At 41.4% G+C, this 18526-nt stretch overlaps 1 protein-coding gene across 8 annotated transcripts in view; it reads right to left on the minus strand.

Moving 5' to 3' along the window:
- The window catches only part of si:ch73-103b11.2 (myosin-2 heavy chain), a 92101-nt gene that overhangs the window by 26371 nt on the left and 47204 nt on the right, over window positions 1-18526 (minus strand). For 7 of the 8 annotated variants that reach the window (XM_049480298.1, XM_049480301.1, XM_049480299.1 and 4 more), the window contains 8 exons: window positions 17338-17497; window positions 16284-16400; window positions 10731-10787; window positions 10502-10570; window positions 9067-9156; window positions 5832-5941; window positions 4984-5022; window positions 1139-1916 (listed from right to left, as the gene is read on the minus strand). In XM_049480298.1, the coding sequence (XP_049336255.1) occupies window positions 1139-1916; window positions 4984-5022; window positions 5832-5941; window positions 9067-9156; window positions 10502-10570; window positions 10731-10787; window positions 16284-16400; window positions 17338-17497 (1420 nt within the window). The remainder of the gene's footprint in view (window positions 1-1138; window positions 1917-4983; window positions 5023-5831; window positions 5942-9066; window positions 9157-10501; window positions 10571-10730; window positions 10788-16283; window positions 16401-17337; window positions 17498-18526) is intronic. The other variant, XM_049480300.1, reaches the window with a different exon arrangement.

Here is an 18526-nt window from a genome sequence, read left to right on the forward strand (position 1 = left end):
GTTGGGATTTGATGGTTTGGGGGTTAATCAGGGTTGGGATTTAATGTTTTGAGGTTTTATGGATAGGACTGGATTGTGTGTGGTTTCATGGTTGAGATTGGATGTTATGATGTTTGATGAACGCAAATGAAAGAGTTTGGAATTTAACGATTGGGACTGGATGGCTTGGACTTTGATGGATGGTTCTGAAGAAATGTGCAGTTTCATGGATGGATTTGCGTAACCTGGGTTTGATGAATGGGACTGGATGGTTTAGGGTTTGATAATCCGTGTTGGATGGTTTGGCTTTTGGTGGATGTGATTGGGATTGATGGTTGAGATTGAAAGATGTTGGGGTTTGATGGTTTGGACTTTGGAGTTTGATGGAAGGTACTAAACCAAACCATCGTTGTTTAGGGTTGGGAGGTTTGAGATTTGATGGGTGGGATTGGGGTTTGTTGGTGGGATTGGAAGATGTTGGGGATTGATGGTTGAGTCTGGATGGTTTGGGGTTTGATTGTTGAATCTGGATGGTTTGGGGTTTGATGAACAGGGTTGGATGGTACTAAAGAAATTAGCAGTGTCATGGATGGAATTGGACAGTTTAGGGTTTGATGTTTGGGACTGGATAGTCTTTGTTTGAAGAAAGGGATTGGAAGAGGTTGGAGTTTAATGGTTGAGACTAGTTGGTTTGATCAACAGGGTTGGATGGTATGGGGTTTAATGGGAAGGATTAGAAAATGTTGGGGTTTGATGGTTGAGACTGGATGGTTTAGCGTTAGAGGAACAGGGTTGGATAGTTTGGGGTTTGTTGGTTGGGATTGGAAGATGTTGGTGTATGATTGTTTGAACTGGATGGTTTAGGGTTTGATGAACAGGGTTGGATGGCTTGGGGTTTAATGGATGGGACTGGACAGTGTGGTTTGGGGTTTGATGGATGGTATTGGGTGGATCAGGGTTTGATGGTTGGGATTGGGTGGTTTGGAGAATAATTAGTTTGAGTTAGGATTGGACGATTGGGGTTAGGTTCTCTGTTTCAATTTAAAACATTTGAATAACGCTGAAAGACTAAATAGCACTAACGTTCTGAGAGTTTTTAAGTTTAAGTTTTGAACTTAAATCTGGTCACAAATAAATAAAAAATATTTATTGTTCTCACCTCTTTGTCTAACAGTGCAGCGAGCTCCTGTGGGGGTATCCTCTCTCCAGTGGAGAAGGGGGCAGGGCTACTGGTGATTGGCACCTGCTTTTCTTCTCGGAGGGGCGTGGTTTCCACCTGATGCCACCTTTGTTCGATTTCCACCTGTACATCAGGGGTATGATTAGTTGTTTGAGCTACGCTGGCCACGCCCACAGAGGCAGCACTGTCTACATCCATTGTTCCGTGGTCCTGCGGGGCGTCCGAGGGGGGCTTACAGTGGCCATCAGTTACAGTAGTCCCGGCAACGGTTGCCGAGGGGGGGAGGGATGCTGAGGGATGGAAGTAGCGACGGCAATCATGACCACGTTTTGTACATTCCTCTTCCACTTCCTCTTCCTGTCGAAGTAACCTCCTGTCCGAGGGGGCGGGGCCGGGGGCAGAAAGGGAAGAGGACGTTTGCGGAGAGGAAGTGCTGGATACTGGAGATGAGGCGGACGAGGAGAGGGAGGAGGGAGAGGAGGCGGAGCTTACATCTAATGTTTCCGTCCTTTCCCTCGACGTCCCTTCCTTCTCCTTTTCAGGGCGAAACTCCGCCCAGTCAAAGGTTTTGGACCGCCCTTCTCGCCTGCGGTCCCGGACTCGGGTCTTACGCTGCTCAGTGGGCGGGGCTGAGTCACTTATGACCTCACATGACCTCTGAACTTCAACCTTAGTGCTGTGTGAAGTTCTGGAGACATCAGGGGTCTGTGTCAGGTCCAGGGACGCTCTGGCTTTGGCTTGTTCATCTGGAAGAGAACTGAGGATGGAAAGGGGAGGAGTTTCAATCTCATATATATATATATATAAAACATTAATACAGAGTACAGTTTCTCCACTGCAAACATCAGCCAACATCAGCCAATAAGACCTCTTAAGTTACTGATGGTGATCTTTAGGGACTACAGACGCGAAACATGAAAATGCTTTATTTTGAAATGGGGCAAAGATTAAACTATTTGACCATGAACATCAGCGGTTTGTTTAGTAAAGTTGATGATAAAGATGATGAAAATGAGTCAACATAAAAACACTCTAACAACTGTGAAGCATGGTGGTGGTGATGTGTGCAGTGTCACTGGTACAGGAACTGGAGATAAGGTATGGAGATGGGGATAAGTTGGGAAACGGGATGAGTTAGAGAACTGGGGGCGAGTTGAGGAATCGAGGTGGTGATAAGTTAGGGAATCTGGGATGAGTTAGGGGCTTGTTGACGGGTTGACAAATCATGGATGGGTTGAGAAATTGGGGTTGAGTTGGGGAATCGGGGAGGAGTTGGAGAACTGGGAATGAGTTGGAGAATTAGGGATGACTTGAAACAGAGAAAGAGTTTAGGAATCGAGGAGAATTTGAGGTATCGGGGATGAGTTGAGAATTCAGGGATGAGTTAAGGAATTGGGGTCGAGTTGGGGTAAGTTGGGGAATCAGGGATAAGTTAGAGAAAAGAGAGATGAGTTAGAGATTTCAGGTCGAATTGAAGAACTAGGGATCAGTGGGATAACCGGGGATGAGTTGAGGAATCAAGATTGAGTTGAGGAATTGGGAACGAGTTGAGGAATTGAGGTCGAATTGAGGATGAGTTAGAGACTTGTGGACGAGTTGGAGAAAAAAGGGACAAGTTGGAGATTTAGGGTTGAGTCGAGGAACTGGGGACGAGTCGGAGAATCAGTGATAAGTTGAGGAATTGGGAATGAGTTGGAAAATCAAGAATGAGTTGAGGAACTGGGGAGAAATTAGGGATGAGTTGGGGACTTGTGGACGAGTTTGAGAAAAGAGGGACTAGTTGGAGGTTTGGGGTCGAGTTGAAGAATCAAGGACGAATTGAGGAATTGGGGACGAGTTGGAAAATTAGAGATGAGCTGGGGTGATAATCCAACATCCTGACCTCCATAACTTTCAGTTTTTGTGGCTGAATGCAATCAAATCTCTTCTCAGGACAGTTGAGATTTGGGTAAAAGCAGGGTAAACTTTAAGCACCTGTGATATCAGTATAAACAATGGCTGAGCAGGTGTCCTGATACTTTTGCCCATGTAATCATGTATTTTAGTGCAGCAGTGCAGTGTGTTGGGGGGGGGGAGGGGGTTGTGGGTTCTAAAACAGGGGAATTACGCAATCCTATACCCCCACCCTGCAGAGGAGGGGGGGGGGCATTCCAGAATATGAGAGAGAGAGAGACGGCAAGGTGTCTACATCCCAGAAATACCCAGCATTCCTCCTGAGAGGAGAAAGCCACACCCCCTCCCCAACAGATACACACTCAGCCAGCCAACACACACTCAGAGCTGTGAGGTAACACACCCCATAATAACCCAACCCAATCTGGGATCTGTCACAACATCCAAACATCTCTATCCTCCAGGTCTGCTTCAGTTATCTCATCTATTCTGTCGCACAGTTCACCCGTCCCTGTCCCTGTCCCCGTCCCATACGAAAGGTCAGGAGGACTTGTTGTGTGTTTCTAAAGACCTCAATCTACTTTTCAAAGAGACACAGGTCCCCAAGTGCAGTCATCGAAAAAAGACCATCAAAAACATTATAATGATGGAACTGGCTCTCATCAGGATCACCCCAGGAATGGAAAATAAATAAATAAACAAAACTTTGAATAAGAAGGTGTCTCTAAACTTTGTCTGGTACTGTATGTATACAGTTAGGCCCACAAATATTTGGACAGTGGCAGTCTTCATTATTTGGATTCTGTATGCCACCACACAGGATTTAATATAAAACAAATGCGATAAATGAGATGTAACTAAAGTGTAGACTTTCATGTTTAATTTAATGGGGTTGAACAAAAATATCCTATAAAGTGTTTAGGAATTACAACCATTTTTCTACAAATTTACATGAACTCTAACTGCTTTCACTTACTATTTACTGTTACACTTATATTGCACCTTTCTGCCACTTAAGGCAACCAAGGACGCTTACAACTACATTCCACACACACCAGTGAGAAGCGGCAGCTAATCGCGCACAGCGTACACTCAACCGGAAACCACCGTCCACCTGAAAGTACTTTCTGTACTTGTTCTTGTCTCAGATTCATTCATTTCTGTATTTGGTCTTGTCTTAAATTCAGTACTTTCTATACTTGATCTTATTTCAAATTCAGTAATTCAGTTCTTTCTGCACTTGGTCTTATCTCAAATTCAGTAATTCAGTATTTCTGTACTTGGTCTTATCTCAAATTCAGTAATTCAGTATTTCTGTACTTGGGCTTGTCTCAAATTCAGTAATTCAGTATTTCTGTACTTGGGCTTGTCTCAAATTAAGTAATTCAGTATTTCTGTACTTGGGCTTGTCTCAAATTAAGTAATTCAGTATTTCTGTACTTGGGCTTGTCTCAAATTAAGTAATTCAGTACTTTCTGTACTCGGGCTTGTCTCAAATTAAGTAATTCAGTATTTCTGTACTTGGGCTTGTCTCAAATTAAGTAATTCAGTATTTCTGTACTTGGGCTTGTCTCAAATTAAGTAATTCAGTACTTTCTGTACTTGGGCTTGTCTCAGACTGCACTCTTATTGGTTTTGAAATGTCAAAGAGTTTAGCTTGAGGGAGAATTAGTGTAGCCATTCATTTACAACAGCATCACCACCCTGTTACAGCGAGCGAGCGTGTGTGTGTGTGTGTGTGTGTGTGATGACTGGATGATTGACAGCATGATGGATGACAGTATGAACGGCCTGCAGGGATTAAAGGCCAGACGTCAGTCAGCGAGCAGCAGAGCCAGCACACACAGAGCTGCCAGACATAACTAACAGATCACAAACAGCAGATCATCACTCAGCACTGACACAACACACGGCTCACAGACACAGCCAACCTGGGCTTCAGAACCGACAGTTTCAGAGACACGTTCTTCCTGCAGCAGCACAACCAGGAGAAGAAGAAGAAGAGAATAGAGGGATAAAGAGACTAAAGTTGGAGGAGAGGAACCGACAGCAGCAGCAGATCATCACCGTTTATCATCATACTGTCAGGAGATCAGAGCAGCAGATTCACAGAACCCCACGTTTAGCAGCATGAAGACAAGATACTTATTCAACCCCTGTTCCTGTCTCATATTTAGTACATTCTGGACTTGGTCTTGTCTCAAACTCAGTACATTTTAAACTTGGTCTTGTATCAAATTTGTTACATTCTGAACTTGGTCTTATCTTAAATTCAGAACATTTTGGATCTGGTCTTGTTTTAAATTCAGTTTTTTTTGGACTCATCTTAAATTCAGTACTTTCTGTAAATGGTCTCGTATCAAATTCATTACTTTTTTAAACGTGTCTCGTCTCAGATTTAGTACTTTCCGGACATAATTTTGAACTTTCTCGACTTGGTCTTTTCTAATATTCAGTACTTTCTGAACTTGGTTTTATCTCAAATTCAGTACTTTCTGGATTTGGTCTTCTCTCAAACTCAACCCTTCCTGGACTTGGTTTCTATACTTTGCATTGTCTCCAATTCAATACTTTTTCCACTGTCAATTCTATGCACTGCCTTGTCTTAAAGTTTAGATTTTATGTTTTTTTATGAATCCTGCCTGTATTCTCAGTGCTTTCTGAGATGGGTTTGGTCTTGTTTCTGTTTTAAATTCTGCACCGTCTTGGTCTGGGTGTTGGTTTTTGGTTTTGCTGCTGTATTATATCACTGTATGTGTGAGGGTAAAGAGGAACGTACCGGGTGACGTCCGGCGTGATGGTGGGACGCACACTCTTCATTATGGCCTGAATCCAGTTCCTCCGTATTCCAGACGTCATAGCAGAGAGTGTGAACAATCCCTCCTTACTCTGAGAGAGAGAGAAAGAGAGGAATTAAAAACACAAGGAATTCCCATATTTTATGGATTATAAGGGAAACTGTAAATTTTCTGGTCTACTTTCATACATAAGGGGCACTGGATTATAAGGCCCATTTTAAGCGACATTAGTAAGGAACAGGGGTGTCGCCATATTTCCCTTCTAATAGAGAAGCACCTAAGTGAACAAACCTTTAAAAAATGTAAAAAATATATATTTTCTTAAATATAAATGAGTGCTGGATGTAAATCTACACAGATTCCTTTCCTGAAAAAATGTTTATTTGGGTGAGTAAAGCGCTTCTGTTTAATTACAATAAGCTTAGATTTCCAGTATTTTCAACAGAACAATTAGCAGCAGCGCTAGTCACGGTTAGCAGCGCTTAGCGCTAGTAAATGCCACCTGACAGCGCTACACTGAGGAACCCTAAGTGTTTCGGTAAGCCAGGTCAATATTAGCTAGTGGATCGTCCCACATAGCTTGTTTTAACCCAGTAAACACACAGACTACAGTCCAATATACTCACCTCTGAATGACGAAAGAGCTAGCAATGCAGTTAGCAGCTAATGCTAATTCTGCTGCTCCAGTCTCAGTGCTGGGGAACTAAACTGAAACTCCTGTATAACTCTGTACTTCAGTGGAGTGACTTTACTGCTCCTTAATACCTGACTGATAGAATTCATACATAAGGAGCACCGGATTATAAGGAGCTCTGATGATTTTAAGGACAACTAAACGATTGTATAAGTGCAACTTATAGTGCGAAAAATATGGTTATAATATTAATTAGTTGGCACCATCTCTAATAGCAGGTGTGGGTTATAGAGGGGTATAAATGCCCAGTATTGATCTGTGGATCAGTGGAGGAACTGTGTTCTCTGGAATAATGAAGCTCCATATAATAATTTAGGATACTAGGATGAATGGGGAATTGGGAGGCTGGGCATCCAACATCCTGACCTCATTAATCTGAGCTCTTATCCCTGAATACAATCAAATCCACACAGCAGTGTGATTTAGAAACCCTTTTAAACTCTTAATTTCAGAAGAAACAGTAAATAATAAACAGCTGTTCTGGTATTTTTGGAGCGTATAGTATTTTTCTCTTACTGAAAGTGGGTTATATTTATTATAGATATTAATTTCTGACTCTAAACTCGTGATGATGTTGCTTTAGACAGGAGACGCGGCGCAATACTCTATTCCTGACTTCACTAAAATAAACTACACTTCCACACAACCTGCAGCAACACACAGCCAAAATAATCACACACACACACACACACACACAGATACCAGTGACAGAGACAATTTCACCTACTGAGACCCAGACTTTTGCACAGTGTTGTTTCTAATGCTATCTAACAGTTTTAGCAACCACCATAGACACCATAGCAACACCTTAGCAACCACCTAGCAACACCATAGCAACCAGCAGAGATACGGTATCAACACCTTGGCAGGCACACAGCAACACCATGGCAACCACCTTAGCAACCTGTAGAAGTCATTTTAGCTGCACAACCATCCTGCATTTCTATCAGGAAATGCACTTTTCTAGTTCTATTCTATCCTTGAGATTTATTATCTCATCTAAATCAGTCGTGAATTTTAAAATCTCCACTTATTTCTCACTATTAAAATCCTCCCACATACATTCAGTAATGCTGAGGTCTGGACTCTGTGGGTGTATTTAGATCTTGAATTGTTTATTTTATTCTCAGAAATGAAAGATTTCAGTGATGTATTTAGTTTTAGGTTTAGGGTTGTGTTTATGTGCAGTATATTGGTGTTAGTAAGTGTGAGTTGTGTGATAGTGAGCGGACGGTAACGCTGGTACAGGTTTAGGGTTGTGTTTATGTGCAGTATATTGGTGTTAGTAAGTGTGAGCAGTGTGATAGTGAGCGGACGGTAACGCTGGTACAGGTTTAGGGTTGTGTTTATGTGCAGTATATTGGTGTTAGTAAGTGTGAGCAGTGTGATAGTGAGCGGACGGTAACGCTGGTACAGGTTTAGGGTTGTGTTTATGTGCAGTATATTGGTGTTAGTAAGTGTGAGCAGTGTGATAGTGAGCGGACGGTAACGCTGGTACAGGTTTAGGGTTGTGTTTATGTGCAGTATATTGGTGTTAGTAAGTGTGAGCTGTGTGATAGTGAGAGGACGGTAACGCTGGTACAGGTTTAGGGTTGTGTTTATGTGCAGTATATTGGTGTTAGTAAGTGTGAGCAGTGTGATAGTGAGCGGACGGTAACGCTGGTACAGGTTTAGGGTTGTGTTTATGTGCAGTATATTGGTGTTAGTAAGTGTGAGCTGTGTGATAGTGAGAGGACGGTAACGCTGGTACAGGTTTAGGGTTGTGTTTATGTGCAGTATATTGGTGTTAGTAAGTGTGAGCAGTGTGATAGTGAGCGGACGGTAACGCTGGTACAGGTTTAGGGTTGTGTTTATGTGCAGTATATTGGTGTTAGTAAGTGTGAGTTGTGTGATAGTGAGCGGACGGTAACGCTGGTACAGGTTTAGGGTTGTGTTTATGTGCAGTATATTGGTGTTAGTAAGTGTGAGCAGTGTGATAGTGAGAGGACGGTAACGCTGGTACAGGTTTAGGGTTGTGTTTATGTGCAGTATATTGGTGTTAGTAAGTGTGAGCAGTGTGATAGTGAGCGGACGGTAACGCTGGTACAGGTTTAGGGTTGTGTTTATGTGCAGTATATTGGTGTTAGTAAGTGTGAGCTGTGTGATAGTGAGCGGATGGTAACGCTGGTCTCAGGACAGAACTGGAGAGTGGTATTTGTACAGGTTTAGAGTTGATGACCTCATCACTGTGACTGATGACAGGTCTGACGAGGTCATGTGATGGAGCTCGGAGCAGAACAGAGCCGGAGCGACACTGATAACACCTCACTTAACATAGAGACATCCTGCGGGACATGTGTCCTCTGTCCATCAGACTACTAATCACTTGTGTCTTAGATCATTTATTTAACTCCAGTACTGGATACAAAGAAGAATGATTAATGCCATGAAAAGCTAAAAATACAGGTATCAGATATTGGGAGTTTAGACAATATTTAGAGTCAGACAATAATCAATAATCAATAGTCAATAGCAGCACTTACATGGATCTGGAAGCCGTAGTTCCTCTGCACTGGATATTCAGTGACATCATAACAAGTAGATAAATCGATCTCTCCATCCAGATCTGCAGCCTGGAGATATTAAACACAGCAGAACAGTTTAGTCAAGTCACATCTTATATTAGCTATTCATTACTGAGGTTTTATTCGGCTCTGTATCTGCAAAAAAATCATCAAAAAATATATCTGCACCCAGTAGGATTTAACTGACAGATTTGAAACGTGGTGGGTTAGTGCCAGCACCGTTGGCAGACGGCTGCACAACACAGGACCACATGCAGGCAGACTTATTACAATCACTGTCCAGAACAACACGTCAACCTCGCCAAAGACCGAAGTTACACACTACTTCTGTATGTGTAGATTAGTGCTGGGTGGTATACCAGTTCATCCGGTATACAAAAGAGGAAATTATAACTGTCACATTTTGCAAAGCGCTGTGTAAAACAGCACCGCCAAAGAAGCAGACACAGCTCGCCAACTAACGCTAGCCAGTTAGCATAACAAGCTAACATACTGGAAAAAGTATAGCTCAGCACTGTGGAGTCAAACACTCCATCCTGGTTGAAGAAAATGAGAACAGATGAGAACTTTATCTGAGGAGCTCCTGCTGCTGTTCCTCACAAAAAGCAATTATTTACTAAGAAGAGAGACTTTTTTGCGTAACTGAATTACGCAATCAATCCACAGCTTGGAAAAAGTTCCTCTCGTCCTCCAGACGAGCCCAGAATCATTCCTCCTGAGTACAGAATAATTTCAAAAAATATTAATACTGTAGACTGAAGGATTATTTTAATGCACACTGAACTGAATGTATTTGTTAACTGGAGAAAGAAGGGAATTGTGGAATTGATTTTAATACTGTAATGCCTATAATGGCTTCAATAATGTAATGTAATGTGATAATAACAATATATTGTAAATTGATATAAAAATTGTGTCATACTTATGCAATAGAGCTTTTGAGAAATATCTCTTTGAATATAGTATTTTAGGTCTGTTTACAGTGTTTTATAAACTATTTATACTAATTATTTTTTTGTAAAAGTTTTAATAATAAAATGTGTATCAGATGCTGAGAGCTCCATTGTGTAAACTGGGCTAAATTACTGAATTACCTTTAAGCTAATGTATTTCTAGCTCAAAATAGATTTTCTCCATCGAAAACAGAAACACAAAGATTGTAGAGCAAATTTTCATGAATTTTCCAAAACTTTTTGGGTATTTTTATTTTTCCACAACTTATCCAGACCTGGAAATTGTTATTTTTAAATTCCATGACTTTTCCAGGTTTTTCAGGACTGTATGAACCCTGTAAATAGAATTACAATCCTACACTTCCGTCTAGGTGCAGATATCAGTAAATATTTCATATATATATATCTGAGATTAAAAAAGAGCTATATGACAGACTGACCTCCTCAGCGATGGAGTCTCTGTAGTATCTCAGACTCTGATCCGTCAAAACAAACCAATGTTTCTTCCACTGAGAGAGAGAGAGAGAGAGAGAGAGAGAGACAGATAGAGAGAGAGACAGATACAGAAACAGATCATCTTCTAGAGTTTAATAGAAGCTCCAAACATATCCATAATAAACTGGGTCTGGAACAGGAAGTAGGTCTTCCTATATTCACACACTGACTCACCAGACCATCTTCATACAGTTTGGTCATCCAGCCTTTCTTGAAGTTCAGCAGGTCAGGCTGAAACACAGCGAGAAATAACACATTACCACATTTTACAAATAACACATTACCACATTTTACAAATAACACATTACCACATCTTACAGACTATAACGTGCACCAGATTAAGGTGCAATAAAGGGCTGCATGATACTGAAAAATTTTCACATTGCAAACGTTTTTTTAGCGATATATATCTCGATTTTAAACAATGCATGACATCCATGACGCCACCAGCCCCGCCCACACCCGCGCCCTGTCTCACGTCCGGACCAATCAAGAGCTGGGTCAGCACTGAGCTCTCAAAACCCGAGGAAAACAGCAAAACAATAGTAATCAGCTCTTTAATCAGCATTTAAATGGCTTTTTAAAAGGTGAATAAGATTAAGAATACGTTTTTCTTGGATTAAAAGCGTGAATTCAGCTGTAACTGGAAATATCTGCAAATATGCAAAACTGTGCTGGACTGAGGAGCACAGCTTTCCACATGTGCTCACGTTTACAAGCACGTGCCCAAACATGTGGATGATTGAGGCCATGCGTGTGGTTACCTCGTGTTTACTCCTCCCCCTCCCCCTGTGTGCTTCTCAGGCAGCAGCAGCCTGTCACTCACACAGACACAGAGACAGCGCTGTGTATCTACTTCTTGTAAAAAGAATCAAAACATTGCAACATAATGTGTTTAATTAATTAATATTTTCTGGTCTATTTTCATACTTAATGTAAACCAGATTGTATTGTGCATTTTAAGCAACACTAGTAAGGAACATGGGTGTTGCCACGTTTCCTTTCTAATGGGAAAGCACCCAAGTAAATAAAACTGTGTTTCTTAAAGTTAATCGAGAGCTGGATGTTAATCTTCACAGATTTCTCTACTAAAAACTGTTTATTAGGTTGAGTAAAGCGCTTCTGTTTATTTACAGTAAGCTTAGACTTCCCAGAATTTTAGCATAGTTAGCAGCAGCACTTAGCGCTAATAAATGCCGCCCGATAGAATTACTAGATACTGAGGAACCCTGAGTGTTCTGGTAAGTCAGGGCGATATTAGCTAGCGATTCGTCCCACGTAGCTTATTTTAACACGGTAAACTCACAGACTAGTCTGATATACTCACCCCTGAACGGTGAAAGAGCTAGCGCTTAGTGCAGTTAGCGGCTAATGCTAACTCTGCTCCAGTCCTGATGTTGGAGAACTAAACTGAAACTCCTGTATAACTCTGTACTTCAGTGGAGTGTCTTTACTGCTCCTTAATACCTGACTGATAGAATTCATACATAAGGAGCACCTGATTATAAGGAGCTCTGATGATTTTGGGGGAAATTCAAGGTTTTTAAGTGCGAAAAATACAGTACCCTAAACATGTTAGCTTAGCAACTGCTAACAGCTACACAGTAAGACCAGCTGCTAGCATCCTGGCTAACACACTTATCTCAAACCACCACTCTGAATCAGTTCATATTAAACCCCCACTGCACACGAAACAAACACACAGTAAATTGTGAGGATTAGATTAGCAATGTTTTTATCCAGTAGAAGTATCAGTAACATGTACACGTATCAGACTTTTCACGTGTGGATGAGAGTAAAGTATTAAAAATAAACTGCAGAGTTTGTGTTGTTGCTTAATAACAAACACATCAACAATTAAAACTAGTGATGTGTTTATCTGCACTTGTTTTTTCCTGCATGACCTGAGAGCAGCATCTCTCAGAAAGAGGAGAGTAAGAATGAAGATTTTACAGCTAATTCTGATTAAATTAATAATATTAACCAATAAATTCAAACAATCTATAATATCCTCTAATAATTCTGTTTAATTTATCACAATCACATTATAATTACACACTATAATAAACATTTATGTAGGTTTTCTTTTTTTATTCTTTTTTTTTTTCCAGTATGAACTTCCAAGAATTGACATTTACAATACACATTTTTTCTTTTGTTCTGATATATCAATTTTCTATGCCTTTAACATAAAAAACATATACAGAACACTGAACTATTTACAAAGAGAATGCCTTAAATTATTGTGCAATAAATATGAAAAAATCAAACCAATACAGAAAAAAATAGTAGTTTATATTGTTTTTATTTCAATGAAATTTGGTTCATATTTCATATTTTTGCAAATTTTGACAACTGCAGCATAATAGCAAATTTATTTTTTTCCATCATGTATATTTCATTGACTATATTCATCTCCTTGTGATGGCATTTTACTTGCAATCAAAAAAATATTACTAATCGCTCCTAAAAATAAAATATTCCAATATTTTTTTTGATGTATCTCACAAATCTGACAAATAAGGCCTTAATTTTGTGCATCCCCAAAATATATGCCAGTGTCCAGCTTCCTGACCTGGGTGGGTTTTATAAAAGTACTTTTAACACAGTGTCTGAAATTTGTTTAGAAAATTAGATCATTATAGCCAATTTCTTTGAATATAAACTATTTTATTGCTTTTTAAAGGACTTTTTATATCAATGTGTAATGATATCATATGTCATCGCTGTCCAATGAAAAACCCTTATCTCCATTTTTGTGGAATTTTAGTTTAATACATAATTTGAACAGGCAAACTTTCCCTTACACTGTGCAAAAAATTTCTTGATGAACGGACCAATAGAAACTCTTCAAAATGACCTGAAATAAAGTATTTTTACATTGACTTCCATTTAAAGTTTACAAGGTTTTTTCTCTCTCCTGTAAAGTTGCTGTTTTGGAGATAAGTGTTTTTCATTAGACAGCGACGATTTGTTTTTAATTCTTTTTTAATTTTTATACATTGGAAATGGAATATATGGAACTTTTAAGTATGCAGCTTATTATTTTGGATATTTATAAGTACAAACATTGTTTGCTATCTTTATTAATGATAAAATATTGTAATTATATTATTTGTTTAAATTAGTTTTAAAATTGACAATAAAATTGTTTAGTGCAATTAATTATGGGTTAGTTATAGTGACAGATGAAACAATGCTTAATATTGTAATTTAGAAATAATTATTATAGTTTAAGTTATGTCCATATTAGTTAATTAGATAATTAGCGGGTAATTAGTACTGAGATTATCTCAAGACTAAACACCTAAAAACACCCCATAAACACCTTCCTACAGCCTACAGTCCAGTTCTGCTGCAGTTCTGGTTCTGTCCAAACTAAACACACACACACACACACACCTTAAACTGAGCAGAAGCAGTGTTAGCATTAGCATTAGCCTCAAAGTACCTTATTCTTATTGAGCTTCATCTGATCACTCTTCTTCACACACATCTGTCCCGACCCGCGCTTCCTCTGTACAACTGAGTATGAATCGCCTTCAGCACGCGACAGTGTGTGTGTGTGTGTATGTGTGTGTGTGTCAGAGTGTGTGTGTGTGTGTGCACACAGGAGTGTGTGTGTGTGTGTGTGTGTGTGTGTGGTGTGAGGATCTGTGTGTATATGTTTCAGCTTTCAGTAGCTCACTTATGCTATTTATACCAGGGGGAGCTGTGTGTGTGTGTGCGTGTGTGTGTGTGTGGTATGCCAATATTGGCAGCTGCCCACACACACACATACACACACACATACACACACACACACACACACACACACACACACACACACAGGAAATACCCAGGGTACTATTCTGAACTTGTTCCAACCAGACGTGTTAAACCCTGAACACAAACCACTGCAGGACTTCAGTCTGGAGGCTAACAATGCTAATGATTTACATCAGTTTAGCCCCGCCCCTTTATTCAGACTACATCAGTTTAGCTCCGCCCATTAATTCCGCCTACAGCACTTTAGCCACACCCATTGTACAGTAACAGCCTGTGTACAGTAGCGGGCCCAAGGATTCGGGCGATGGTCACGGGTGTACGGTAACGGATTCGGGCGATGGTCACGGGTGTACGGTAACGGATTCGGGCAAAGGTTATGAATTTGCCGCACATAACATACGGGTGTACAGTAACGGAGTCGTGCGATGGTTACGGCTGTACAGTAACGGATTCGGGCGATGGTTACGGCTGTACAGTAACGGATTCGGGCGATGGTTACGGGTGTACAGTAACGGATTCAGGCGATGGTCACGGGTGTACGGTAACGGATTCGGGCGATGGTCACGGGTGTACGGTAACGGATTCGGGCGATGGTCACGGGTGTACGGTAACGGATTCGGGCGATGGTCACGGGTGTACGGTAACGGATTCGGGCAAAGGTTATGAATTTGCCGTACATAACATACGGGTGTACAGTAACGGAGTCGGGCGATGGTTACGGGTGTACAGTAACGGAGTCGGGCGATGGTTACGGCTGTACAGTAACGGATTCGGGCGATGGTTACGGCTGTACAGTAACGGATTCGGGCGATGGTTACGGCTGTACAGTAACGGATTCGGGCGATGGTTACGGCTGTACAGTAACGGATTCGGGCGATGGTTACGGCTGTACAGTAACGGATTCTGGCGATGGTTACGGGTGTACAGTAACGGATTCTGGCGATGGTTACGGCTGTACAGTAACGGATTCGGGCGATGGTTACGGCTGTACAGTAACGGATTCGGGCGATGGTTACGGGTGTACAGTAACGGATTCAGGCGATGGTCACGGGTGTACGGTAACGGATTCGGGCGATGGTCACGGGTGTACGGTAACGGATTCGGGCGATGGTCACGGGTGTACGGTAACGGATTCGGGCGATGGTCACGGGTGTACGGTAACGGATTCGGGCAAAGGTTATGAATTTGCCGTACATAACATACGGGTGTACAGTAACGGATTCGGGCGATGGTTACGGCTGTACAGTAACGGATTCGGGCGATGGTTACGGCTGTACAGTAACGGATTCGGGCGATGGTTACGGCTGTACAGTAACGGATTCGGGCGATGGTTACGGGTGTACAGTAACGGATTCGGGCGATGGTTACGGCTGTACAGTAACGGATTCGGGCGATGGATACGGCTGTACAGTAACGGATTCGGGCGATGGTTACGGGTGTACAGTAGCGGATTCGGGCGATGGTTACGGGTGTACAGTAACGGATTCGGGCGATGGTTACGGGTGTACAGTAACGGATTCGGGCGATGGTTACGGGTGTACAGTAACGGATTCAGGCGATGGTTACGGCTGTACAGTAACGGATTCGGGCGATGGTTACGGGTGTACAGTAACGGATTCGGGCGATGGTTACGGGTGTACAGTAACGGATTCAGGCGATGGTTACGGGTGTACAGTAATGGATTCAGGCGATGGTTACGGGTGTACAGTAATGGATTTTGGCGATGGTTACGGGTGTGCAGTAATGGATTCGGGCGATGGTTACGGCTGTACAGTAATGGATTCAGGCGATGGTTACGGGTGTACGGTAACGGATTTGGGCGATGGTTACGGGTGTACAGTAACGAATTCGGGCGATGGTTACGGGTGTACAGTACCGGATTAGGGCGATGTCACGGGTGTACAGTAACGAATTCGGGCGATGGTTACGGGTGAACAGTAAGGGAGAAGGCGTGCTGACCGTCATGGACGACTCGGTCACTCTACGGTCGAGACTCTTCGCCCTCCGGTAACTGGCCAGCGTCGTCCCGGAGAAATCTGGCACAGTCCGAGCTGTACTGGCATCCAGTGACAGATCCTGTTACACACACACACACACACACACACACACAAAGAAAGTGATGTTACAGGGATATTACATCTAACTGTTTATTATTGATAAACAGAATAATCATTAATGTCCTCATTGAGAACCACCATTAAAACTTCATAGTGATGGTGGATAAAGTAAGTAAACCCTTATATTAATCAAACCTGAGAAAAGCTAATTAGAGAAAATGAGTTTTGGACCTGATTGATATAAAAACACTCTGTTTTGAGCCATGCTGCTCCACAAAGAGATTTCAGAGGATCTATAATCAAAAATTGTTGATTTACATAAAGCTGGAAAGGATTACAAAGTGATTTCCAAGAATTTTTCAATTATTATTATTATTTTTTTTGCATAAATGGGCTTTTATATAGATGTGTGATTAACTGTACTGTTAGGAATCAATATAAAATAAAACACTACAACTTTAAATTAAGGCTTTGATTATTATTGGGTTTACTTTGCCCCAGATACTTTAATCTGCAGTATTAATATTTTAACATTCTTAAAGTTTTTTTGCTCCTTGTATCCAGTGTTTTAGGGAGTTTTATCACTTGTGCTGAATAAATGATTCTTGTACTCAGGACCAGTTCTGGAATCATCTGGAGAAAGAGAGGAACTTTTTTCCAAGCTGTGGATTCTCTGAGTGAATAATTGCAGTTTGCTGGTTTTTTTCTTTATTACACTCACACGGTGAGGAACAGCAGCAGGAGCTCCTCAGATAAATGCTGTTGTAATGTCTTTCCAAGTAGGACAGAACTAATATACAGTCACTCCAGTGTGTTAGCTTATTATGCTAACTGGCTAGCGTTAGTTAGCGAGCTGCATCTGCTTCTTCGGTGGTGCATACGCAGCACTAGCCTACAGTAAATCACATTAAGCGGGTATTTTACCAGTTTACCAGTATAAATAATTATACCAGTACCTGTTTGTGGGCGGGGAGGCGCCGCTCGCTGCGTCCTGTCCTCTCATTGGTTGGTTTGGTGGAGGAGGAGGAGAGCTCTGAGGAAGAGCAGGTGGTGTCCATGTGCTCCAACCCATCTGCTGACTGCTGCGTCTCGAACCGCTCAATCACCTGAGAACGCCTGCACACACACACACACACACACACACACACACACACAATCAATCAATTAATCACCTGAACACTAAATACGCCACACACACACACTATTAATCAATCAATCAACTGAACACTAAACACACAACACAGCAACTTTCTTCCTTTCTGACCCGTCCAATAATAAAGTGATGAAAGTAAAGTGGGTGTGGCTAATTTATAAAACTACAAAAAAGAATAAAATCAGGATAAAAAATTAGACTTTAGACAGAGCGTAATGTTCTGATCACTAACTGCAGTCAGCAGCAGGTCAGGTGAACACAGTGTTCAGGTAAAACTCAGCAGGTAACAGCAGGTGAATCTGATCAGTATGAATATCAATATCAGCAGCAGAGTATCTGTAGGTAAATACATCCATTTCAATAAAGTATCAATCTATGAATAAAGTATCTGTCTGTCTGTATATTTATCGATCAGCTTTCATTCACTTCTATCCAATAGATTTAGAACTTTTTTTCACGATTTAGGGTGTTTTTACTCCGGCACTATTTGTTCTGGTTAAACGAACTCTGGTCCGTTTGTAACTTTAGTGCGGTTCATTTGAGCAGGTGTGAAAACAGTAATCACACTCAGGTTCAGATGAAAAGAACCAGATTGACACCTGATAGAGGAGGTTTATCTCAGTCCCAAACGAACTCTGAAGCGGTTCACTTTGGTGAGAATGTGATCTGGTCTCAATCTGACCCAGATATTAAATATATTCTCCTTTTATTTGAGCTAAACTGCTGATAAGGCTCAGTTTAATCTGATATATTAGCCAGATAACACTAATTACCACAGCTACCACGTCCAAACACTGTGTTTAAAAGCGCAGCGTTTCAGTATTCAGTGTTAAAGCACAGATAAACGCGCTGGAACACTTTACATTTTCGTATATTCATATTTACTCCCACGCCAGACAGCTCTGGCCAATCAGAGGAGACGATGTGCTCACATGGTTTATTGGTGCACATTTTGGTGGGTTTTTTTTACGTTGATGCCCTCACTGCTACAA

The sequence above is a fragment of the Astyanax mexicanus genome, chromosome 6 (assembly GCF_023375975.1).
Source record: "Astyanax mexicanus isolate ESR-SI-001 chromosome 6, AstMex3_surface, whole genome shotgun sequence".
NCBI lineage: Eukaryota > Metazoa > Chordata > Actinopteri > Characiformes > Acestrorhamphidae > Astyanax > Astyanax mexicanus.